At 35.6% G+C, this 27,904-nt stretch overlaps 1 protein-coding gene across 9 annotated transcripts in view; it reads left to right on the forward strand.

Annotated features, from left to right (window-relative positions):
• Positions 1 to 27,904, forward strand: part of CCDC171 (coiled-coil domain containing 171) — a 340,065-nt gene that overhangs the window by 234,727 nt on the left and 77,434 nt on the right. For all 9 annotated transcript variants that reach the window (XM_036260954.1, XM_036260955.1, XM_036260953.1 and 6 more), the window contains 2 exons: positions 13,034 to 13,179; positions 15,080 to 15,134. In XM_036260954.1, coding sequence (XP_036116847.1) covers positions 13,034 to 13,179; positions 15,080 to 15,134 — 201 coding nt within the window. The remainder of the gene's footprint in view (positions 1 to 13,033; positions 13,180 to 15,079; positions 15,135 to 27,904) is intronic.

The raw sequence follows: 27,904 nt of genomic DNA on the forward strand, positions 1-27,904 counted from the left end.
GGTTGTGTTCACTGGCCACGGGCCTCTGACTACCTTGGAGGATCAGCTGTTAGGGACCCACCACACAGAGCAAGACTTATTTTATTAGGGCTCTAGTACCCACTGAGTTCTCTCATTGAGTGTGTCACTTATGGAGGTGGTTGGTGTGTGTTGTTTTCATGTGGTCTGAAGCTGTCCACTGGGTGTGCTGGTTCTGGGACAAAGTTGGCCACTGCCTGTGTTCTATCCAGGGCCATCCAGCATAAGCTACGAAGTGTTCTGCAGATGGCCGCTTCTTGTGCTGGGCTTGGAGGTGTCCAGGAAAAGCCAAGTTGTGAACCAAGGCTGGTTGCTTCTAGTGCCAGGCCTAGGGCCACTTAACGAAAGGTATGGGGCTCCCTGAGACCAGATGCTGCTTGTTTGAGAGATTTTAGGAAACTCTGAAGCAGGATCCAAGACAGGCCAATCCTATGGTAAAGTCCTTGGAAACAGCTTGAGTGGGCCCGAAAGTTGGGTGGGGTGGGGCCTCAGGGAATCACCAGGGTTTGAGCCAGGTTGCTGGAGTCTCAGCTATGGTGGCTGCCTGCCTGTCTTGTGGGGGAAGGGCTCACCAAAAGAACATCAGCCTCCATCAGCCATCTGTCCAGGAGAAAGCTGCCCCTTCAGCCTTTGTCCCGAGGCCATACAGCTCAGTTCTTCCCTGTATGTCTCTGGTGCCCCTCAAGCTGCCTCCCTTCCGAGCTCAGAGGGAGCAAGTCTGAGTAAGTCCGTGTGTGCGCCCTTTAACAAGAGCTGCCTGGGGCTCTTGCAGCCTCAGCCTCCCTGAGCCTCAGTTCCAGATGGTTTTTCCAGCCAGAAGTTATGGGGATGTCTCTTCCTGGCACTGGAACACTGAGCTAGGCGCCTAGTGTGGGATGGGGACCCCTCACTCTTCAGGGAGGACCTTCCCAGCGGTCTCTCCTGATTTTTATCCGCCACACATGGGTGTGGGACCAGCCCATCCATGCCTCCGCCTCTCCTACCAGTCTCGATGTGGCTGCTGCTTGAATTTCATAGTTGTAGGACTTCCATTCAGCTTGATTTCAGGCAGTTCTGAATGATGGCTGTGTTGTAGTTTAGTTGTAATTTTGATGTGGTTGTGGGAGCAGGCAAGACCGTATGTACCTATGCTGCCATCTTGACTGGAAGTGAGCAAGACATCTTTTATTTACTTATTTATTTAGTTTAATTTTTATTAATTGATTAATTTTTGTTACAGATATTTCTCCCCCCCATTGACACCCTCCTCCTTGCTCCCATCCCCCACTTCACAATATTGTTGTCTATGTCCATTGGTTATGCATACATGCATGTTAGTTCTTTGGTTTATCTCTCCCTCCCCACTTCCTGTGAGGTTTGTCAGTCTGATCCGTACTTCTATGTCTCTGGGTCTATTTTGTTCATCAGCTTATTTTGTTCATTATAAAAGTGCTCAGCATCACTAATCATCAGAGAGATGCAAATTAAAACGACTATGATGTATCACCTCACACCTGCCAGAATGGCTGCCATCAACAAATCATCAAACAAAGTGTTGGTGAGGGTGTGGAGAAAAGGGGACTCTAGTACACTGCTGGTGGGAATGCAGACTGGTGCAGCCACTATGGGAAACACTATGGTGTTTGCTCAAAAAATTAAAAATTGAACTTTCATTTGACACAGTGATCCCACTTCTAGGAATATATCCTAAGAAGCCTGAAACACTAATCAGAAAGGATATATATATCCCTATGTTCATAGCAGCACTATTTACAATCATTAAGATCTGGAAACAGCCCAAGTGCCCATCAGTAGATAGTGGATAAAAGAGCTGTAATATATTTACACAGTGGAACACTATGCATCCGTAAGGAAGAGAGATCTCTTATCCTTTGAGCAACATAGAGAGACCTAGATAGTATTATGCAAGATATCTTGATGCAGTTCTCTGTGGAGCACTGTATAAACACCATCTGCAAGATTAAAAGTCTAGTTTTCTGATCCTATTTGGCCTGTATGTACCTTCCTAGTGTTTCCTCCTGCCACTCTCAGTAGCGCCTGCCCTTCAGCCGCATCCGACCTGACTTCTCTGCACATGCCATTTTATTCTGAGAATGCGTTCCACAGCACTGGCCATGGCCGTAATACCAGCTGCTTTCAACCTCGTTTCATCTTTCTAGATCAGAAATCATATCAGAAAGGAGTATACCATTTGTATTTATTTACATGTCAGACTGTCTGGTTTCGAACTGGCTACATATAATCTTGGGCAAGTTACCTGAACTCAGTGTCTCAGTTTCCTCCCTGGTAAATGGGAATAATGGCATTACCTACCTCATAGAGTTGTTATGAGGACTAATTGTCTTAATGTCTGACCTAAGATAAGTATTTAGGAAGTTCTAGTTTTTACTCTTATTATGGCTTTGGCATGGGTAGGTGTACAATAAATGTATGTTGAATGAACAAATACAGTAGAATCACATCCTACGTTGAGGTTAGGTTTTAGGATTAGTGTATAAGGGCAACATCTTATACAGGCAAAATTATCTTTAGGAATCTCTTAGGAAATCTAATGGGATAGTTGAACTCATTTGTAGAAAAATGACTAAGCCCTTGCATTTTTTTTCACCCCTTTCAGTGTACTCAATTCAATTAAATAAACTGTTTATATTTGTTTTTAGTCCTTCGAAAAATCCCTTGGGCTCAATTAGAGATGACATCTAAACAAATACAAAACTGCCAGATTTTCTTCCATGTTGGAATATATTGCCATTTTCTTTTTTGTTGGTCACCGAGGAAGATGTTGGTTTGTTTCTTTCAGGGGCCAAATTGAAAATACATTTTTATACGGAGAATACTCTCACTTTTACTTGTTAAAATATTTGCAGTCTCAGAGAAATGTGGGAAGTGAGGGCAACCAGGTGAAACAGTTGGCTTTGTTGTTGCTGTTTGCTTGGTCCCGTCACCTAACACAGGCTTGCTGTAGGTAAATGTTTATGACTTGGAGTGGCACCAGGGCTGCTATATTTGAATTGTTGATCTCTCTCAGTCCCCTCCCACGCATCTCTTCTCCCTTCTCCCTTTCAGAATAAGTATAATGGGATTCCTTTAGGTCAAATACAACTCTACTTTCATATCTTTGATTAACAAATTTTAGTACTTATTATTAATTCTGATGCAATAATACTATAATATAGTCTGTATGGTGTCAATTCTTTAATGGTGGCATATTTGGATTAAATTAGACACATTGATGGCTTTTTACATAGTAGCTAAAATTTCCTTAACAGGGGCATTTAGCTACAAGTGCTGATATTATAGAGCTTGATATACTGTTATGATAGTGTGGAAGTCTTCTAATAAATATTTAAAAAGTTGAGGTTTTAAGAGGCAGCTGAAATTCAAGATCTGCAGGGAAAGTTCAGTGCTATTGTTTGTTGCTAACATATAAAGAAAGGAGACAGAGAACTCCATTGCTTTCAAAAGGTTTAAAAAAAGCATCAGCCCAATATGGTCTTGAATTATATAAAATCATCTGCACTGCAATGGCTTACTATATAATTAATTCCTACTTTGCAAATATTTTTATTTTATTGTGCATTTAATACATGGTGACAGTGATCCTATGTTCACACAGGGAATCTTGAATTGTGCATGCTTTGATTTTTTATGTTAAAGTTCTGTAATTGTATTACACTAAATTCCTTATTGGAGTTTATATTAATATAATAGAAAGCATGCTTTTACTGAGAACTGGATGAATAAGTAAAATATTATTTTCACATTTCAATGAGGATTTCCTAGTTAGTGGATTTTATGGAAAATCTGGAGAGATGGTTACTAATATCATTGTGGTACAGGATTAAAAAATAAGGTTTAGATTTAAAAGACTTGGGCTCACATTTTGGCATAAACCAATGCATTTAGTAGTTACATTACTTTGGGAATGTTACTTCTATGATTTTCAGTTTCCTTGCAGGTGAAACAGGAAAGAGAATGCTATTTACCTCACTGAACGATGATGAACCAAATGAGTTAAGTTAGTAAATATTTGGTATTCAGATAGAAATCAGTGGTGAGATATATAATACATAAAAAATCAGCCAATGAATAAACTTTTAAGTAAAACCTCAGCTTTTCCCTAGCTGGTGTGGCTCAGTTGGTTGGGCATCATCCCGTGCACTGAAAGGTTGCTGGTTCGCTTCTGGGTCAGGGCACATGCCCAGATTGCAGGCGCTATCCCTGGTAGTGGGTGAGCAGGGATGTTTCTCTCGATCTCTCCCTCTCCCCTCCTTTCTCTCTAAAAATAAAATTTTAAAAAATAGAAAAGAAAAATATCAGCCCTGGCCAGTGTGACTCGGTTGGAGTGTTGTCCCATGCACTGAAGGAGTGTGGGTGTGATTCTCAGTCAGGGCACACATCCCGGTTGTGGATTCGATCCCTGGTCAGTATGTTTCTCTCTCACATTGATGTTTCTCTCTCCCTCTTCTTCCTCTCTTAAATCAGTAGAAACATATCCCCGGTTGAGTATTAAAAAAACAAAACAAAACAAAACAAAAAAATAACGGAATAAAAGAAAAAACTCAGTCTTTGTCTTATTTACATTTAAATATCAAAGAACCTAAATTTTTCTAATTTAAATTTGACCTTCAGATTCTCTTTAACAGTCGTTTTATTCAGCTGATATTTGATTTATTGTTATTAATATTATTTAATATATGAATAGCATATTCAAGATAGTCATTTAAATTCTGTAGTACAATGTAATTATTAATGTGAGGGTATTTTAGTTATTATATAGGGTCACCTGCCTTATTGTTCTGTTACATCACAAAAAGAATATTTGAAATTGAAAAATTCTTCCAACAACATTTTTTTATGAAATGTCAAGAACCCAGTTATATGAAACCCTTTATAAATTATTTATATTGTTTCAAGTTCTTCTTAGACAGTTGTTTTAGGTAGTTCTCAAATTATTTTAAAACAGCATTTAATTATAAATCTATTTCTACAACCTAAATCATAGGTTGACTCATTTAAATTATTGCCAGGGAATTCAGCAACTTTTTAGACCTCCACATGGCTAGAATTATCAACTATGTGATGTTTTTGGAACCTGCTGAGTAGCCTGTAGCTGATTAAGGTCCAACAGAAGAATCAATGTGTGTTCTATCCCCTTGTATGTCTTAGGTATTCACTGAGAGAACTAGAGGTCAGATAAAATCTGATTTTATTAGATCTGCATCATGATGATTGTCACCTGAAGCTAGTTTCTGTCTCAGAAGGTTTGTAGGATAGTCAAAGGCTGTTTGTTTTATGCTCTGAGAAAATATGACTGTCACATGACTGCTTACATGTTGTGCGCCATAGTAGATCTAGCTACCACCTGTCCTTCTGTACTTTTCTGGGTATTTTCTAGTTGAGAGGGCTCTCATGGTTCTCTTTATTATTCTCCTTTTTTGACATTTAAAATGTTTTTAACTATTTTTCTCCCACTTTACCTCATTATTATCTAACACTTTTAGTCTACCAGAGTTTTTTTTTCTTTTTTTAAAATTTTTATTGACTTTTTTTAGAGAGAGAGGAAGGGAAGGGAGAAAGAAACACACATGTGAGAGCAAAGCCTTGATCAGTTGTCTCCTGAACAACCCCTACTGGGGATTGAGCCTGCCACTGGGACATGTGCCCTGACTGGGAACGGAACAGGCCACCTTGCAGTGCATGGGACAATGCCCAACCAATTGAGCCACCTGCCGGCCAGGTCCAGTCTACCAGAATTTTGTAGTATATATATGAGGTTTAGGAAAAATAGCACTCAATATATTTTGAGCACTTTTTTGAGTTTCCTTTTCTTTCCATTATATTTTACAATTGATCACTTTCACTTAGGTTGCTGGAGAGGATTGACTTTTTCCTTTTATATTGATGGAATTTGGTAGAACATTTTCAAAGGAGTTTATGAAAATATGATATGAATAATCATAAAGCATTATACGACAAAGTCTTACAGCATACTGTGAAATTTTAAAGGTGAATTTTCATTGCTCATTTGCTCCATTTTTAAAAATAATTACCTACCATAAGCCCTACTTATAAAAGTAACTTATTTTACCCTTGTTTTTGTTAATTTCCTTTTTTTATCTTTTCTAAGTGTGATAGAACTAGTTTAAAATATTTAAAATATTTTAAAAATGTTATATGTTTATTATGTATATGTATAAATGATGATATAGAAATAATATAGAGACATAAGTGGCCGTATATAGATTTAAAAACACTATGTAGCCCAGCTGGTGTGGCTCAGTGGTTGAGCATCAACCCATGCACTGAGATGTTGTCAATTTCATTCCGTGTCCAGGCTGTGCCCAGGTTTCTGGCTTGGTCCCTGGCAGAGTCCCATGCAGGGGACAGCAGATTGATGTTGATGTTTCCCTCTCATTGATGTTTCTCTTTCTCTCTCTCTCTCTCTGTCTCTCTCTCTCTCTCTTTTCCTTCCTTTCTCTCTAAAATCAATAAAAACAGCCCTGGCTGGTTTAGCTCATTGATTCGATGTAGGCCTGCAGACCCAAGGGTCATGGGTTTGATTCCTGGTCAAGGGCACATACCTGGGTTGCAGGTTTAATCCCAGGCCCCGGTTGGGGTTGTGCAGGAGGCAGCCAATTGCTGTGTCTCTCTCACATTGATGTTTCTCTCTCTCTCTCCTTCCATCCCTTCCACTCTATCTAAAAGTCAATGGGAAAATGTCCTCAGATGAGGATGAGTGACAACAACAGAATAATAAAATAAAAACATATTAAAGAACACTATGAAATGGCATTATATGAAGAAGTGTAAGTATTGCATTAATTATGTATAGTAAATTTATTTAGCCTCTTGTAGTTTATAGGACACTTGCACATCTGTGGTCTTACCAGACACGTGAGTTCTAACCAGGACTGTCACTCATTTTTTCAACCCCCAAAGTGGATAAGTTATTTAAAGATCTTTAGCTTCAGTTTATGAATGTCACCTACCTTCTACAGAGGAATAGTATTAGAAAATAATAAAAGATAGTGTCCCTAAGGAAAATAACTTAAAATTGTTGAACTTTTAATTCAAATTATTTATATAAAATATAGACTACTGAGACTGAAATCTATTCCTGTATTAATTTTAGCATATTTTATTATTGTATATTTATTATAAAATCTCTAGTTGCTTATCTCACAAATTTTCAAGCTTTTTTGTAAACTGTTATTCTTTCATTTCATCCCTAACTTGGGTACCCAGTTATCATTTTAACTTTATACTTTTTGTGGTAAGCTACATATCTGCTGGTTTGATCTACCCAGCAGATACTCAATTCTTGATTACTATAATTTCTAATTGGCACATTATAATAGTAGGGCTGAAGACAGTGCTATTTACTTTTCCAACATTAGTTTTAGTTCCCTGATATGTTTTACCAAATTTATCACAATCTAGGAATGTTAATTCAAAACTTATAGTCAGACAGCAGTAAATTAAAAAAATATATGATAGATGTTTTTTCCCCTGACCTAGGAAATGTAGCTTAGTTCTTTATAACACATGTGTTGTCTTGCCTTTCATTTTGTATGACTAACTTTTATACCAAATTGAATAAGCCATTAGCTTTTAGTCTGTAGGAATGTGGATCCATAGATATTTCCCATTAGACAAAAGAAAATCTATACAAGCGATATCCCCTGGGGCTCAGTCTTCCTAGCTGGCCTAATGGTCTGAGGTTCTGCTACACTGTACCCTTATGGAAGAGAACTATGTTGGATGATTTCCTTAACATCCAGAAATATTAGTGGGAGAATTGTGCACAGTTTTCAGATAACTTTAACTTTTGTACTATATTACATGTATTAATTAAACTTTCTGATTCAGGGAATTCAAGTTATAAATTTTACATATTTGAAACTATTGCAGAACAAAATTATTAACTCTATATTTATATATGTTGAGTAGTTTAAAATTGAAATGAGACATACTATATTTAAGTAGTCATGTTGTTTTGATGAATTTTGCTTTTTTTGAAAAATACTGGTGATGGTTGCACAACTCTGTGAATATACTAAAACCCACTGAACTGTACAGTTTAAATGGGTGAGTTATATCTCACCCATGGGTGATGTGTCAATTATATCTCAATAAAGTTGTATTTAAAAAAATTTTCACTGTACAAAATGTTCTCATAGGTGCAAACTAATAGAATTTCAAGCTATATTTACAATTTATTTTAAAAATGTTGACCTTAATAAATATTTAAAGCTTTAGAAATATGAAATTATATATGTTGTAGCCATCATAATATTGTAGTGCAACATGTTCCCCACATGTGTGGTGATGCTGGTGTAAACAAACCTGCACTGCCAGTCGTGTAAAAGTACAGCACATGCGATTATATATACTACACAGTACTCAGTAATGATAACAAATGACTGTTACGGGTTTATGTGTCTGCTATACATACTATACTATGCTTTTTATTGTTATTTTAGAGTGTGCTCTTTTTACTTATTAGAAAAAATGAGCTGGTAAACATTATGCTGTGTTACCTTATCAGCAGCCACACATCTAGTGTTGACCGTGTCTCCTGATTGTGCCATTTTCTCTTGTGCTTGATTTAATCTCATGTTGTTTTATAAATTTAGTGTAGCCTAAGTGCACAGTGCTTATAAAGTCTACAGTGTGTATAGCGATGTCCTAGGTCTTCACATTCACTCACCACTCACTCACTGCTCGACACAGAGCAACTTCCTGTCCTGTAAGTTCTATTCATGGTAAGTGCCCTGTCCATGGGTACCATTTTTTGTTTTTTTATACTATGTTTTTTCTATGTTTAGATACACAAATACTTACCACGGTGTTACTGTGGTAGTACAGTAACATGCTGTACAGGCTTGTAGCCTAGGAGCAGTAGGCTGTACCATATTGCCTAGGTGTGCAGTAGGCTAGACCACCGAGGTTTGTGTAAGTGCACTCTGTGATTTTCACACAACAGGATCACCTAATGCCACGTTTCTCAGAAGATGTCCCTGTAGTCAAGCAGCACATGACTGTACTACCATGCTATCCATACTTTTCCTGCCAATTTTCATTAGTAGTAAGTGGCTTTTCATGGCCATCTTAGGAAAACAACCAGATGTAAAAATATCTTCTTATAAGAAGAGTTTAGTGAGAGCTCTGTCTCTTTTTCCTTGGACTATGACAGGTATACATGAAGGTGAGCAATAACATCATTATCTAAAAAGAAATACATAAATATTTGCAAAATAGTTTTTGAAATGCAGTCAGTTTGGGATTTTTTTGTAAAAATTGTTTTAAAATATTTTGGATTTAAAGTGAAAACTTGGAACCTTTGATAAATAATATTGTGGCTTTGGTTTTTGTGTAGATGGACTATTTCTCTGTCTTTTAAAAATAACTCTTATATTTCACATTAACTTTCTAGTAGCTGAAATTGTTCACAACACAGTTTAAAGATAAATGCAGTATCGGGCTTTGAATTTTTTTTTTTTTTTTGTAAATATTAAGACCTGAGTACAAAATGAGGGCTGTATTGTGGATTAAGTGAAATATCTCAAGGCTGTGCTGTTCTGATAACTGAACCTGAAGTGACCTTTCTCAGACACAATTACAGAGCTGTATGTTTTTCCTTTAATTTCATCAGGGGTTTAATTAGTATACAAATAAAACTTCCCTTATCTTCCTTTCTACCTAATTGGCTTGTCTTCGCTTATATATGAAGTATGTGAAAGTGGGCTGTAATTAGGGTGACCGTGTTAACCTTTTTTCCTCAAATGTACTGTTGCCTAAAGGCCTCAAGGCCTGAAAACAGTGCTTTGGATTATTGCTTTGCAATCACTATGGCTGTCCCATAGGTTTTCTCATGAGCAGAAGGGCTTTGGGTGCTGCAGGTTCCCACTGCTTAACTGGATCTTCATTCTTCTCCCCACTAAATGTTTATTGATTATCTCGCTGTTCCAGGCTCAGCCTCCAACAACTTAATATCAGGTGACAGTCAGGAGAGTTCTCCAAGTAATTAGAGTTGAGCATTGGGGGAACAATTAGGAGCAGAGTTATTAAACTTGATTTATCCTATTCTCTCCTGAACAGTTTCTTGGATATCAGAACATCACACTTTTACAATCTACCCTGGTTGAGAAATTAGTGGCTAACCTGCTGCTTATCATTGTTGCCTTGCTGCCTAGAGGCACACCCTCTTGGTTTCAGTCATTCACTTGGAAATATTAGAGTCCATAAAGTTTATCATGGGTTTTAATTAGGTAAATCTGAACAGAAGAAAAGAAAAGCTGAATTAAAAAAATATATATATATAATTTATATATGTATAAAACATATTACATATTATGTATGATGTAGGTACATATGTGCGATGCATATACACACACATATGTACATATATTTTTCTTTCTTAAATGCTCAGTGTTAGGATTTTAAAAGATAACTCCTTTGTCATCAAAAACAAGAAAGGTAAATATTAGAGAAAAGACATTATTATTATTATTATTATTTTTTTCCTCACCCGAGGACATTTTTCCATTTTTTGTTCAGATAGAGCGGGAGGGAGAGAGAGGAAGAGAGAGAGAGAGAAACATCGATGTGAAGGGACACATCGAGTGGCTGCCACCCGCACGACCAACCAGGGCCGGGGACAAACTGCAACCGAGGTACATGCCCTTAGCGGAAACCGAACCCAGGTCTCTCTGTACCGCAGGCCGACGCTCTAACCGCTGAGCCAAACCGGCCAGGGCAGAAAAGACATTATTGAATCACTTTTTAGGTCTTGGTGTTTTGTGTACATCTCCATGGACCCACTGATGTCTGTAGCTTCCATTGTGATGTCCCTCAACTCCTTAAAATGAGACTTCCATGTGTATACGTTATATAAATGTAATGGTTTTAAAAAAACATCTCTTCATTTTCACACTAAGGAAGTGTGATCTATATCACTTAGTTTATACCACTTTTTATTCATTTTCCGTAATTTCAATCTTAGGATAGACTCTTCAGCTGTGCCTGTGAAATAGTGTAAGCTTTAGGAGAGATCGGTGGTTCCCTACCATTGCCCCTGAAAGATGAAAATAAAGAAGATTGAGACATATAGTAGAAATTTGAATTTTATGAGTTTTATCTTCTTTGAAAGGATATCATAGGATTGTTGAAAAGTCAAATGTGGTTTTATAATGATTCCAAAGTCACGGGTTCACTCAGATTGGACCAGCAAGCTCCATTCTGTACAAGGCTAGAGACAATATCCTGAATACCCCTCACAAATATACACCTATGGTCATAAGAGTTACTGAGCAAGATAATTTGAATTGATTGGTACAAATCTATTATTTCTGTTGGAAAAAGAATTCCAGCTTTATGTGTAACTAACTGGTAGTGGGTTATTCGTTTTATCTTTGTACCTGAAAAATAGCATTATTTTGTTTTTTATTACCTGAAATATGTCAGAAAGGACTCAAATACATTTTATTTCATTTTTTAATGAAGAAATCTCATGATACTTCAGTGCCTTTAGGTATCTTAAAACTGGCACAAAATAAGTAGGTTTACCATGGCATTTAAAATGTGTTCCTTGTTGTCTTTTTGAAGTTGGTTTGAATGTGACTATTTCTGTAGTGGGATGTTCTTAAAGATCTGTTAATACTAAAGATTTAAAGTAAAATTTAATATCTAAAAAGTAATCACAGCTTGCTTATTTTAAATTTTTGGATGGCAGTTTGACTATTTGAAATGTGAAATATTGAACTTAAAAAGTCAACATTTTAAAATACCTGATTTGACTGATGATTGCTTTCATCACTAACATTTAGAGTGAATTAATTGTTTTAGCTCCAGGCAGGCAGAGTACTACCTATTGTGAATGTTAAAAGAACACTATTAGAAGAGTTTAAACATGAAATTATTGCATTTTGGTTATCCTTTACTGGATATTTGAAGCATAGTTGTGAATGTTATTGTGTGACTAAACACTGAGCAAGAAGAAAAAATATTATGTGTATGCAGTCATTTAGTCAGCTTATTGTCCAACAAATTTAAATGAAAAACTGTTTGATAAGCTTATATTTTAGAAATTTCATAGGCAAAGGAGTGAGCAGATTTTTAGTGTTAAGAGATACTCTGATCCCTATACTATTTTACACCCTAGAATTTTAAATGAAGTCTACAAAATTCTCCTTTGAATTATGAGTTTCTGATTTTAAAACTTTTAGCCCTAAAGTCAAGATAAAGTTGTATACTTGCACCGTGAAATTTTTATGCTAAGAGAGTATTTCAGATTAAAGCAAATAGCAATCAACAGATTTTATATTTCTGTGACTTGGAAAATATTTATGGAATATAAATAATTCCAACTACAAGTATTATTTCTACTTTTCTCTTTTGAAACATGTTGATCATATTGTGTTGCTATCCTGGACATGAGTTATTGATAGGAAGTAAGTGAATTTTATTTCGGAGTCCAGTTTGTCCACTGGCACATCTGTAGCAACTATTATAGATAGATTTGTAAAGACAGTAGTGGTATTTTTAAATCTTGGGTTACCTTTTCTCTTATAGGCATCATAATCCATCTTCCTCTCAATCATACACATACTTTGGGCATTTGATAGTTCTGATTTTAAATAGACTCTAAATTTTACACACCCCTCCCCCAAATCTTTATTTTTTCATCATTACAGAAAATGTAACTGGAGGTTTTTATAAGCAGACATTTTTAGTAAGAATAAAATATATTTATTTATTTGCCTTGCAGTATTTTAAAAAATAAAATAGAGTTGTGTTCTGTAGCTAAACATTTTTCAAAATCTTATTGGTTCTATCTTTTCTAATTAGTAAGTATGTAAAATTTTTGCAGAAAATTTGTGAAACCTTAATGTGTAATGACCCAGCTCTACTTCTCAGTCAGTCTGTATCCTTCTTTGTTTAATAGCCTATGGCATAAATTGAAGTTAATTATCAGGGCTGACAAGTAACTCTGTTTTCTGTCTGCTTGCAGAGTCTCTCCGAGGCAAAGATGGAGCTGAGAAGAAAAGATCAATCTCTGCGTCAGCTCAATAGACATCTTACCCAGCTGGAGCAGGACAAGCGTCGACTGGAGGAGAACATCCATGATGCAGAGAGTGCCCTCCGCATGGCAGCCAAGTGAGCATTTGGACCTTGGGGAGATCACTTAAAACAGACAAAAGATCAATTCTTACTTTCATGCTCCGGGTTTTAGCCCTGGATAATACAGTGTTAGAAAACAAAAGTACAGCTGTCTCTCTTTGAAATTCTCTGATATATCCTCAGAAAAGAAAACTCTTAACTCAACATTCTAAATGTATATTTTATTGAGAAACTTCAGAAAAGTATAAGTGTCTATATAACCTCTAATTAGGTGTATTTTGGGCTCTGTTGTAGTGTTACATGTTTGAAACCATGTTTTCATTAATATGAAATGTAAGACTCTTTGTTTAAAAGTTTTGCATAGTTTCTTCTATCACATATTCCTTATTCCCTTCTGCCCCACTTCTCTCCAAATTTTGCTCTGCATATATTATAATATACTAATATTTAAAGTAATATTTCAAAAAAATGATAGTGTGCAATCAACATGTGTATCATAGCATATTTTTAAGTGCAATAAAAACATACCGATCATAGGAAAGTAATTTAATGTTATAGCTGTATATTCTAATATGCTAAATAGAAAAGAATATACAGTTTTCAGAGTGGGAAACTATGTAAATGTGATGAGAGAGTTTTCCTTTTACCAGGTAATCAAGTTGACTTACACTATGAAGTTCAAGTTGAATCGTTCTCTTGGGCATTTTTATTTGTTCCCCAGTTTAAATTACATGGAGTACTTTAAGACAGTCCTTTGTACAACAACGTGGCTTAAAGAAAATCTATTTATGGATTAAAGAAACATCTAATTTTAATAAACTCAGTGTTCTCTAAATTTGGAATTCTGGATTCCTATACTTACAAAAATTTATATATTAATTAAAAAATTTTTTGAGATACACTCTCTTGTTAAATGCTTATAATGAAATATGAGTATGTCTGTAAACTAAATCATAGGATAGGGAATCTGCAGCCTTAGGATATCCACAGCTTTGCCAGTGGACCTGGGAACTTGCTCGTACATAAGGAAAAAACAGTTTATGCAAGGCCAAAATATGGCATGTTTGATCACCCACCGATAGTTTTTTTGAAAATTGTAAAACTGTGTAAAGCATTACCATATTAGGTATATGTAATTGTCATGAAAAAAAAAAAAATAGAAATTTGACTAAATCAGCTTTTTGTTTTCATTGTTCAGTCTTAAGTTTCCTCAGGTCAAATGAGAAGATGATTTCTAGTGTGTCTTTAGCTCTAAAAACTGAGATGAAGGAAAACAAGATTATAAAACCTCCAGATTCATATTGTATTAGAACATTGCTGCTACATCAGGAATTTGGGGTTTCTGTGAAATTTGGAGAAGTAATACATTGCTTCTAGTTTTCAGTTTATAATTTAACATTAAATTTTTGTCCTTAGCATTTTCATCCAAACTTTTTATTTAATGGTTAAGGCCAAATTCAGCATACAAAACTAATAGAAGAAACTAGTTCTAGTCAAGGTCATAGACAGTTTTAGTGTAGTTATTATAGCATAAAAACACTATACAAAAGGAATATATTATTTTGCTTAGTATGGCCACTTATAACCATACTATATTTTTAAATGTTTTATTAGAAACCAAAAGAATGAAAATTTATTCTCTTCAGCACATTTGAAATCAATAGTATAACCATGATCTCTTTTTCTTTTTCACTCTTTTAACTTTGAAGATATCCTTAAGATTTTTTCCCCTCTAATCTATGACAGACAATGTAATTGAAGATCAGAGTGAAATGTGGAGATATACCAGTGAATATAGTTAGGTTTTACACTTTTAAAAGTATGATAACTAACCATTATTTAACATAGTGGTTAATAATAGCCACTTACACTAACATGTTTAACAGTTGTGGTAAGGGTTGGGTTTTACTAACACCTAATCTTTATTTGTTTTTAGAGACAAAGAGTGTGTTGCTAATCATATGAGAACAGTAGAAAGTATGCTTCATAAGGTACTGTAATTTTTCTTAAATATTGTTCAACTTGTATATGACAGTTCTCCTAGTCATTATTTTTATTAAGTGCAAAGCACTTTAATTCATTTTGTACTTTCTTTAAAAATAAGTGAATGAAAGATCCTTTCAAATGACTGAAAATTTGTATTATACAGTGCTATATTGCATAACTATTTCAGAATTCACTTCATGTACATGATAAAACTATGAAAATAGTGGTTTCCCCAAACTGGTATAATTGCACTTGAATTATTTGTGGTCTTTGCTGAATGAACCAGAGATCATGAAGATTCTTACATGTCTAATAATGATAAAATGTTGGACCGCACTGTCTAACCTCTCACCACTCTTGACCCTACTCTGCTATATATGTACATAAAGACAGAGACAAAAGGTATTGTATTTGGCAGTACTCATATGTCTTAAGTAGGCAGTAATGTTTTTCAGGTTGAAATTTATATTCTCATAGGAATGTTTTTAAAGGAGAAATTTAATATATTTAATAATGCTATATTCTTAAATTAGATTACTTCTGTATGGTAAATTGACCTTTGTTTGTAGTGATGAGCAGCATGATACAGATACTGTGATATCACTAAAAGCAATATATTAACTGGCTGTATATTTTGTTAGCACTTTAGATTCAAAGATGTGTTCAATACTTCACTATTTAAAAATAGAGAAATGTTATGTGTTTCTGTTGTTGTCTAATTGACAATTTGTTGAAAACATAAATACCTAGTACTTTTAAGATAGATGGAATTTATGAATGAATCATATTTAGGATAATTTTGTCAGTCAAATTTATTTTATAGTATAGTTTAAGGAAGTATTTAATAAACATTAGCAAACTAATATTTAATACATTTTAACATTTTGGAAAAATTGGGCTACTGTATTCTTTTATATACGGAAAGTGACTAGCATTATTTCATATCAGTAAGGCATTTAGAAAAAAGATCTAACATTCTGAGAGCTATGTTTTAAAACAATATTTGTTTGAAACTATGATTTTTCCCTCTCATCTCTCATTTTAAAAAGTTCACACAGTGTAGTTTAAACATCAAACCTGTATATGCTAGAAATCTGAAATTTAGATTTGTAGGAAAAGACATTTTTGGTTAGATTTTTTTTTTTTTTTTGGTACCTTAGATAGGAAAAGTCAATTATGTCATATATATGTGGCATACCTTTTTACACAGTTAATGTTGCTATTGACATCCAGTTATTCTTCTTCTCAGCTAAAGGAAAAACATGTATAGCAGCTGTCTTAGGCTAGGATATTGACACCTGAGAGAAACTATCATCAATTTAAAACATATATTTTATCCTTTCCTTCTGAGAATGGCAAATATATATTTTAGATATAATAAAGACTGATTGCAAAAGGACAGTTGTAAAATACAGTTCTTCAGTTAGAGTTCACATTTTGTTTTTTTGTGTTATATGAAAAGAAAGAAAGATGTCTGTAGATTTGAACTATAGCCACTATAGATTTACTTTTGCTTTATGGCTTTTTCCCTTAAAATTTAATAATTATTTTGATTTATGTCTTTGGAAATTTCTATTTATGTAGTGGTTTTTAAAATATCAAATACTTTTAAAGCTTGAAGAAAAACTTTAGGAAAGGCTAATTGATTATTGGGCTAATTCTCTTCTCTACAAAGTTTGGGTGAGACTGAATGGATTAAAAGGAAGTGGCCCAGAGGGTCTCTCTGAAGATCTCAGGTTGGTGCAGACTGTTACTATAAAGACATGCCAACGTTTACAGTTTATTTTTCTGGCCATTTTGGACTGTCCAGTAGTAGCATTGTGCTGTCTTGGAGAAACAGAATAGTACAGAGAGAGGAGGGTCAGGCTCTTTCACAGTACAGTGGAAATGATCGTGACTACATCCAAACTCTTTAGCACAGTTGACCTATTCAAATTTTCTGTTTCTTTTTGAGTCAGTTTTGGTAATTTGGATTTTCCAGGACTTTTCCTATTTCATCTAGGTTATCTAATTTGCTGACATGCAATTGTTCACTTTCTTAGAATTGTTTTTATTTCTGTAAGGTCAGTAGTATATCACCACGTTTAGTCCTGATTTTAGTAATTTATTAATCTTTTTTCCCTGGTAAATTTAGTTGAGGTTTGTAAATTTTTTTGATCTTTTCAAGAAACCACATTTGGTTTTCTTGATTTGCTCTATTGGCTTTCTGTTCTCTATTTCATTTGTCTCTGCTCCAATATTTTATATCCTTTTTTGTTTGCTTTGGGTTTAGTTTGTTTCCTTTTTTTACTTTTATAAGATGGACCGTTAGGTTATTGGTTTGGGAATCTTTCTTTGTTTCTTTTTTTTTTTTTTTTTACAGTGAAGCATTTTTGTATTTAGAGTTAGCCAGCTACACTCAGTTTAGATTATCCCAATTTTGTTTGCAGCATTCAAAGCATCATAGTTGAACGTATGCCTTCTTCTCTCCATCAGGCCTGATCAGGGTGTTGACCTTGGCCACATCAGCGTCATAGAGCTTCTTCACAGTCTGTTTGATCTGGTGCTTGTTGGCCTTGACATCCACAGTGAACACAAGTGTATTGTTGTTTTTGATCGTCTTCATGGTTGATTCGGTAGTCAGGGAGAATGTGATGATGGCCTAGTGGTCAAACTTGTTTATTTTGAGGGTGCTTTTCTAAGGAAATTTGGACTGCCTTTAGAGATGCATTGTCTTGGTCTGTCAGAAGGTGGGTGACATGGGCCTCTTCTCTGTGTGGTGTGTGTGTGTGTGTGGCTGTGGATGCCTATTAGCACTGCTTTCTTTGCCTTCAAAGCCTTTGCTTTGACTTCAGCTTTGGGAGGGGCAGGGGCTTCCTCTTTTGATTTCTGCACCATCTTCATGAAAAGCTTGTTCTTTTTTCTTTTTTTTCAATGTAGGCACTTATAAATTTCCATATGAGCACTGTTTTCATTGCATCACATAAATTTTACTATGTTGTGTTTTTGCTTTTCTTTGTATCAAAGGATTTTCTAATTTTTTTGTGATTTCTTCTTTGACCTATTCATTGAGTTATTTAATTTCCAAAATATTTGGACACATTTTACATGATCTTTTTACTGTTGAGAGTTCTGATGTTATTCTGTATGGTTTGAATAGATACTTTGTTTGATTTCAATTCTTTTAAGTTTATTAAAGTTTATTGTGTGGTCCAGAATATGGTCTGTCTTGGTGAATGTTACGAAGCATTTAAAATGAGAATGTGTATTCTGCTACTGTTGGGTAGAGTATTCTATATATGTCTGTTATGTCTGGTTGATTTACAGTATTGCTCATGTCTTCAAGTTCCTTATCTTTTGTGTAATTTTTTTATCCATTAATGAATTGAGATTTTGAAGTCTCCAACTATTATTTTTCAACTATTTCTCCCCTCAGTTTTGCCAGTGTTTGCTTCATGTATTTTGGGGTTTGGTTGTTAAGTGCCTATATTATCTAGAAATTGTTGTATCTTCTTGGTAGATTGACTCTTTTATAATTATGTATTTTTTCTTTGTCTCTTGTAAATATTTTTGTCTCAAAGTCTATTTTATATGATACTAGTATAGCTGCTCCATCTCTCTTTTGATTATTGTTTGCATGTTTGTATTTTTTTCTGTCCCTTTACTTCAAACCAATTTGTGTCTAAGATAAGTCTCTTGTAGAGAGCATTTAGTTGAATCGTGTTTTTAAATCCATTCTGCCAATATCTAACTTTTAATTGGAAAGTTTAATCAATTTACATTTAATTAAATTAGTGGTAAGGATGGACTTTTGCTCTTTTTTATATATGTATTGTATCTATATTGTTTCACAGTTCCTATATTAGTCTCATCCCTTTTTGTGTGTTTTAGATAGTACTTTTCTAGTATAACATTTGATGTCCTTCTCTTTTGTTTATTATATATTTTTAGTTATTTTCTTAGTGGTTGCCTTGGGGAATACAGTTAACACCTTAATTCATAACCATCTAGTTTGAATTAATACCAACTTAGTTTCAATAATATACAAAATCTTTGCTCCTATATAGTTCTATCTCCCATTTATGTTGTTGTTATGACAAATTACGTTAAGTGTCCATCAACACAGTTTACAATTAATATTTTCTGTAATTTCTTTTAAATCATATAGGGGGAAAAGAGGAGTTACACACCAAAAATATATTAATACCTACTTATATTTACTTGTGCAGTTACCTTTATTTATTTATTTTAGTGATCTTTGTTTCTTCATGTGGATTTGAGTTATTGTTTAGTGTCCTTAATTTCAGGCTAAAGCATTCCCTTTAGCATTTCTTGTAAGGTAGGTCTAGTAGTAATGAGCACCTCAGCTATTGTTTATCTTGGAGTGGCTTAATTTCTTCGTTTTTGAAGCATATTTTTGTTGGATATAGAATTCTTGGTAGACAGCCTCCCCCCCCTCCCCCCCCCCCCGCCTTCAGTGCTTGAATGTTTCAACTCCAAAATTTCTGTTTGTTTCCTTTCTATGCTTTATATCTCTTTTCTTATATTTCCTTCTTTGGAAAACATTGTTCTCGTGATTTCCTTTGGTTCTTTATACATGGTTTTCTTTAACTTTCTAAGAATGTATAAAATAATTGATTTAAAGTCATTTTGTGGTAAATCTCATGTGTAGACCTCATCAGCAACAGTTTTTTTTTTGGTACGTGCCCCTAGCGGGAACCCAACCCGGGACTCTCTAGTCCGCATGCCGACGCTCCAACCGCTGAGCCAAACCAGCCAGTGCAGCAACAGTTTTTATTTTTATTTTTAAATTTTTTTTCTTTATTGATTTTAGAGAGAGAGGAAGGGAAGGGAGAGAGAGATAGAAACATTGATGAGAGAGAACACTGATTGGCCGCCTCCTGCATGCCCCTCATTGAGGATTTGGCCTACAACCTGGGCATGTGTCTTGACCAGGAATTGAACTGGTGACCTCTTGGTGCATGGGTCGATGCTCAACCCCTGAGCCACACTGGCCAGGGGTGGCAGTTTTTATTCATTTCCGTTTTTTCTGTGTGTGGGCCTTACTTTATTTCTTTGCATTCTTCATATTTTTTTGGGGGGGGGGAGATGGATATTTTGAATATTACAGTGTGGTGACTCTGGAAATCAGATCTTCTTCAGATAGAGATTGTGTGTCGGGGGAAGAAACATTGATGTGAGAGGGACGCATCAATTGGTTGCCTCCGGCACGACTCCGACCAGGTCCAGGGACCAAACTGCAGCTGAGGTACATGACCTTGACCAGAATCAAACCTGAAACTCTGGTCTGCGGGCCGACGCTCTAACCGCTGGGCCAAACTGGCCAGGGCTCTAAAGTAATGTTGTAAAGCCTGTATTCTTTGTCATATGTGGCCTGAAATCTCTGATCTGTTAATTTACTTAGTGGTCAGCTACTGTTTTGACAGAGATTTCCTTAAATACCAAGATTCAGGTATTTTTTTTTCTTGATTAAGCTTTGGTTGCTTGCTGTAAAATTTTAGTTTTCAGAGTTCTGAAAAAGTTGATTCTAAGAAATTTTGTCAGTTTATTTGCTGCTTTTGGAGTACTTTATTCACTAATAATATATCCTTTTATGTTCCTGATAACTTTATTTAGTATCACTCACTAATATTATATCCTTTTATGTTCCTTTGAATACTACTGATAATATAGATTCCTTAGGAACTAAAATTTAAAAAAATTTTTTTTCTTTATGATTTTTAGAGAGAGAGAAAGGGAAAAGGAGAGATAGATAGAAACATCAATGAGAAAGAACACCTATTGGCTGCCTCCTGCATGCTCCCAACTGGGGATCAGGCCGACAACCTGGGCATGTGCCCTGACTGGAAATCAAACTGGTGACCTCTTGGTGCATGGGTCGACGTTCAACCACTGAGCCACACCGGCCAAGCGAAATTTTAAAAAATTTAAGACCATCTTCAAACATGCTTAAATATTTTATTGTATGAGAAAAAGTAAAAGTATAATCATTATATTGAAATAATTTTCAGGATTGGTTAATGACTGACTAGATGGATAGGTTAATGTCTGGATTACTTAGGGTTAGGTAATAGAAAATTACATTAACTAAGTGTTTATTGGGTACTAATCTTCTTAGCAGAGAGATGTCTTTGTTTACGATGTATCTGGGGGTGAAAGTAAGTAGATTTGAGTAAAATTTAAATGTAGAGAAGAATCTGAACATTTTTGGTTGTCATTTTTTTGTTATTGTTAAATTAGCAGAATGTCTAGGTTTGTGAGAGTTTTAGAGATTTCTTTAGAGATTTCTTTAGAGATTCCCCCAAGTGTGGGGGAATTAACCAAAGTATTTTTTTTTTTTTTGTATGATCATAGTACACTATGAACTAAGTTCATAGTTACCTCTGAAATTTTACTGAGAGGTGTTAAATACTTTTTCAGTCAAATGTTTAAAAGATAAAACATTAAGTCATAATTCAGAAACCTCAAAAGACTATCTAGATGCCCTTGCATTTATAAATCCTCTAAGTTTATCAGGCTAAATGACACTGGACAATAACCAGGGAGTCACAGAGTTTTTGCTGAAACTGTTTTGGATTTACTTCTATAGTAAAGATATTTAAAACATCTAATTTATTTATTTTTCTTTAGTTCTTTTTTTCCCTTTATTGATTTTTAGAGGGAGAGGAAGTGAGATGGAGAGAGAGATAGAAACATCCATGAGAGAGAACATCGATGGGCCGTCTCCTGCATGCCCCCCACTGGGGATCAGGCCCACAACCTGGGTATGTGCCCTGACAGGGAATCAAACTGGTGTCCTCCTGGTGCATGGGTCAATGCTCAACCACTGAGCCACACCAGCCAGACTAAAACATCTAATTTATTATAAAACACAGTATTTACTAAAAGTAGTTGAGATCACAAATGCCTTTTGAGTGTATATTATGTGCCAGGAATTGCATCCTCCTCTGGGAAAAGATCTAGTCCCTTCCCTCAAAGAGACCTAGATAATTCCAGGATAACATGGTGAATGTGCATCCGTGAGGTGCAGCTCTGTATCTGCTTAGATAGAATTACTCATCTGTGAGGCATCTATTAGAACACCCAGGGCTGGGCTGCGGAGGTTTCTCAGGAGAAGATTAAAGCCCGGAAGGGGCTTTGAAGTGTGAGGAAAGATGGAAAAGGCATTCTAGCAGAGAGAGTGATACGTACAAGTGCTTGAATATCCAGATATCCTCGATTCAACATTAAATGCAAGGAAAGTACGAGAGAGGAGGCTGAGTGAGGCAGGTGGAAGCCTGGTCATGGAAGAACCTTGGATTTTTATCATGGGGCAGTGGGAAGTAAACTAGGCTGTAAATTAGGGAGTGATGTGGTCAGATTTCCTTATTGAATTTGGGTGCTGTAGGGGATTAGTACCCTGGATGCAGTAAGTAACGAAAGGGATTTTAAGAGCCATGAATCTGCAGGTAGATGAGTTTTGCAGGATAATGTGGTGGGTGGTGTTGAGGAAAGGATATGAAACTTATTTAACAAATGGCATATGGGGGTGAGGAGGGACAGGGAGGAGGATCCCCAGGATGGCAGTGTGATGAACTGATGTTAGCAGTACAGAAAGAGGGGCAAGTTCGTTTGCTTTCTCAGTAGGGAGAAGGGAGACAATGATGAGTTTTGTTTTGGAACCACTGAGTTTAAGGTGATGTGGAGTGAACAGCAGGGTATGTGAGTCTGGACCTCCGGGGAAAAAGTCAGGGCTAAAGATAAAGGTTTGAGATTGATTAACATAATACTTTCTGGCAAAGAAAGAGGTGATACAGCAATTGACAGGAGAAACAAGACATTGTAGATAAATGGGAGGCTAGGAAATGCATTTTGAGAGATTAATTATGCCACTAGAGTTTGAAGTCCTTGAGGGATGGAATTCTGTCTCCTTAATTTTTATATCCTCAGCATCTATCACAGTGCCTGGAACCCAGTAGGCACTAAATGAATGTTTGCTGAATGAGCCAAACTTTTACCATCACCCAGTCTCTAAACACTAACTAAAGCCATCTCTAGATTCCAATGTAAGTCTTGCTGATATTATAACTTGTTTTCTCTATTTGATTGCTAAAAATAGCTTGTGTTGTATGTACTTTGCCTAATTAAGAGTTAGAGGAGAAAACCTAAGTTTAATTTTAGGAAAGAGAGGTATGATAACAATGAATTTGCAGATAATAGCTAGTTTGATGCCTATGAAAAATAGAGAGATAATTACTTCTATTGTTAGAGTGGACTGTGGAATAGAATAGAGTCAAACAGGATCTGACAGCTGAAGTCACTGCATAGCCGAATCTTCAATGTGATTCATACTCTTATCTTAAAATATGTTAACCAGAATATATTTTTTAAATCCTCACCTGAGGATATTTTTTCATTGATTTTTAGATAGAGTGGAAGGGAAGGAAGGAGGGAGGGAAGGAAAGATAGAGAGAAAGAGGGGGAGTGAGAGAGAGAAACTTCAGTGTGAGAGAGACACATGGTTGGTTGCCTCTTGCACAACCCCAACTGTGGCCAGAGATCGAACCTGCAATCCAGGTATGTGCCTTTGACTGGGAATCGAACCCGCAACCCCTTGGTCTGTGGGTCAATGCTCTAACCACTGAGCAACCAGCACCAGGGCTTAACCAGAATATTTGATAATACATAGTTATCTTTGATTTTTAGTTTTTACTGCATTTATAAGGAATACAAAGACCCTATAATAATTTTTAATTTATGAAACTGACAGAGTTTTAAAAGTTGAAACATGATCTCCTGCCTCTAAAACCCAATTTTTAGTGACTCATTAATGACTCTCTAAATGTTACTGATGATCTTTGAACTCTTTTCCATTCTTAATTTCTGGATCCTGGTTGTGAACATCAGCTGTGCAGGACATGCAGGTATTAGCACAGCTGGCTTGCTGATGACAACTCTGTCCATATAGCTGTCTTGTGTGTCATCATTCATACTGTTCAGTGTCACTGTGACCTAGCCAAGCTAAAAATGGTACTCCAGCTCAAGAGGGATTTAAAAACCTTGACAAACTAAAGATAAGACACTACAGAATGTCATGTATGTGTGCTTAACAATTTTTAGCTTAAATACACCTAAATTATTAATTTCAGTGTTCATCTGTCTTTCTCCTTTGAAATAATTAACCCTAGAAAAGAAAATATCTCTGTGTGGAGGACTGTAACAATTCAATTCATAAATACATTTCTCCATTCTCAAGTGTGGGTTTTGTGTTTTTTAAATAGCTCAAGGTCACAGTAATCTATTTGTGAGGCACAATCTATGGTCTATAACTTGCGTTACAGATTTATCATGTTATCTAGCTTTATAAGATGTCCATGATTAAATCACCCTGTTTTCCGGCTTGATAATTTGATTTGAGGGTTCAGTTTTTCAGATCCTAACTTGGGATGTAGCCAGCTTGATAATTTGATTCAAGAGCTCAGTTTCTAAGTTCCATAACTGGGATGTTGCTATATGTGCGGGGTGGTTGTGGTCGTAGATTTGTCCTCTTTCCTGGTGATAGCAGCTGGCAGTCAGTGGCGAGTACTGGTCCAGAGTTGTAGGTGAAGTTAACCTTCCAGTCAAGAGGTGAGTTCCTCACTTCTGTGCTTGCTGCAGCACCAATGGGGTGCTGCTGACAGAGGGCCAAGGTGTGTAGCCCTGTAGGAACTGTGCTATAGGTCTTGGGACACCCTAGTTTGGGGATCTTCCATGTGCGATTGTGACCGTTGTGTAAGATGATTGCTGCACAGGTAACCTGTCTCCATGTCATAATTGTGTGTGTGTAGTGGGGAGTAGAGCAGGGGAGAGAAAACATGAATGAATGAAAATGCCCACAGGTCCAATGAAACTACTGAGGAAAACAAGGATGTTTAAATAATAGTCTTTTATTGCTTAGCACAAAACTACTTTTCTGAAACCAACACACTTTTGCTAAGACTTTCAGACAAGGAAAAAAGAAAAGGAGAAAAAATACTGTTGTTTTATAGGTAGGGAAATGGAAGAAGTACCAAAATCTTAAACAATTTCCTCAACTCTTAACTGTTCATTATAGATATTAAAAGGCATTATTATTTCATGTTAAGAGCACTGGACTCAGTGTCCTCGTATTAGGGACAGCGGTAGCTATGCTACAGGGTGATTGGCGAGTCAAGGGGGCTAGTGTGGAGAGTACTTTGAAATGTATGACATAGTTTTGGAAGCACTATAATACTATTACTAATAGAAATAGTACTGTGCACTATTCATTTCATTAGTTCAATCATTAAGGAAAAGGTAAAAGAAAGAGAAATATCCATTTAGATATCACTCTCCTTTTTTTAATGTCATTTTCATTGTCTCGACATGCTTTAATTTCTTCTTCTATCACTAGGCACATACCAGAGTGCTGGGACTATCTAAATATCTTCTTTGTTATGCTCTATTTCTACTGCCTTGTAGAAATTGTGAACTTGGAATGACATTCTTGTTTGATCACAGACTTACTTAGGAGTGTCTGTGTGCATAACATTTTTCTTGCTACTATTGTTATTATTACAGAGTATATTTAACTCTGCTGATTATCTTCTCTTTCTTTTTTCAAATGTCTCTCCAGTATGCCCAGTCTACTGGTTTAATGAAATTTTCTCTTAATTGGGTATTAGAATGGGTGATCGTAGCTGTGCCAGGAAAGTTAGACCCAGTCAAATGGTGTACTAAACTGCATAAACTTTAAATACATCAGGAGATACTATGCTTATCTCATGAGACACTAGAAAAAGGAGCCAGAAAGTGTCAGAGGTGCCACTCTGTGTTAGTGATATAAGGTTGACTTGCTAGAAATTGTTCGTACATTCTCTGATAAGATATAATTTTAAAAAATTTTATAGATGGTGAAAAATATTGTCTTTCCTTCTATACCGCTAAGGCAGTGATGGCCAGTGTTTTCTATAAAGGGCCAGACAGTAGATAGTTAGGTTTTGTGAACCATATGGTCTCTGTCTCAACTACCCAACTCTGTTGTAGCAGGAAGGCAGCCAAAGACAATACATAAATGAATGGGAATGGCTGTGTTCCAATAAAACTTTATTTACAATAACAGGTGGTGGATAGGATTTGGTTCCCAGGCTGTAGTGTGTCAACTATATCTGCTCTCTCGTGCGTAGGTTGAATGATAGGTGTGGGCTGCACTAGTGTGTAGGATAAAAAAGTAGAGTAAAGAGGGAAGGGAAAGCAGCAAGGTATCAATGGATGTGGAAGGAAGTGCAGAGGTGGGGTGGGGAAAAGGAAGGCAGGAGATGTGCGCGAAGTCAAATATGAACACAAAGAGTAAGAATGGAGGTTGCAGGAAACATTGTGTGGGGATCTGTATTTGATGAGAATATCTCGGATAAGAACAATAATAGATTGGAAAAAATACAATTTTAGGCAAATTAAGAGTGTGATGTAAAGTCCTAATATCAGTTACTTTTCCCAGGGGTTCCAGATTCAGCTGTCATATACAGTTTATTACACGTGTTCTTAAATGTATCTAAGTTTTGATCTACTGTGGCTTACTACCTCTTCCTTTGTATCCTGTTGGTGAAAACATAGCTAGTTCTACGTTTCATGGTTTTTTTTTTAAAAAATGGAACATTGGGTCCAGATGGATTTGTAGCTGTGCAGGATAAAAGCTGCAGCTTCCCATTTTGAGAGTTGAGTAGCTTTTCTAAAAGTGACCAACTTAATTTTATAGTCGATATATCTAGCAGAAACTGCTTTTTTGGTGTTATGGTTTGAATACAGATTAGTATCTTACGAGTAAAGGCTAATCAGGAATAGATATAGGACCACATGGAGTTTGTGAATCACTAAATTCTGAAACTAGGTTGTTATAATAAAATAAATATGTATTTTTGACTTCTTCGAAAGTTTCATTTATTTTTCTCTACATTTTTAGAGCTTATATATTAGAAATATCTGCTTTCTGAAAGTGTGTAATAAGAGAAAAAAAGTAAACTACTTTTTCTAAAAATAAAAATTTTAGAATGGAGTAATGTAGGTGTTTTTCTTTATTCTTTGTCAAAATATGAAATTGTATGACCTTTATAGAATGTTAATAAAAATATATACTATTTGACAGTTGAGATTTATATTATGAAATGCTATGGAAAAAAATCTGTATGTTAAAAATGAAAGCCATTTTGAAGTAAAAACATTGTGTGTGTGTGTATACACATTTTTTTTTTCTTTTTTTTGCTCACCCGAGTGAAAAGGGTATAGAATCTTAATTATAGGATGAGTAATGATGTGCTGTAAACAGAATCAACAACTGTCTTTTGAAATTATAATCTAAAATCAATTTAAAATTTTAAATTATAATGTAATTCATGGACAAGTGGCAGTGGTTGTGCTAACCCTAATTCACATTAAAATCTGTATTTCAAAAGGTGAACCTACTTTTCCTTTTAGGGAAAAAATAATTTTACTATTCTAGTATTTTACTTCAGAACTTTTGACAGTAAAGAACTATAGATTCTCATTTTTGAAAGGAATTATTTTGTATCCAATGGATAGTATTTCCTAAAAAAAATCCTGCTTATCTCTTTTCTGAGTTTACTCAGCCTGCCTGTTCTGTTTTGTTTTTTTTCTTCACGGACAAATTTAATGCATTAAGGGGAGAGTTCTTTTTCTAATGTTCTGTGTTGAATTTCTCTTGTTTATCCTTGTTCACACCCTGAAATTCAAACCTGCCTTCTGCGTTCTTTCTGAACAGTCTCTCCTTCCCACTCTTTCTTTC

The sequence above is a fragment of the Molossus molossus genome, unplaced genomic scaffold (genome assembly GCF_014108415.1).
Source record: "Molossus molossus isolate mMolMol1 unplaced genomic scaffold, mMolMol1.p scaffold_m16_p_14, whole genome shotgun sequence".
Classification (NCBI taxonomy): Eukaryota; Metazoa; Chordata; class Mammalia; order Chiroptera; family Molossidae; genus Molossus; species Molossus molossus.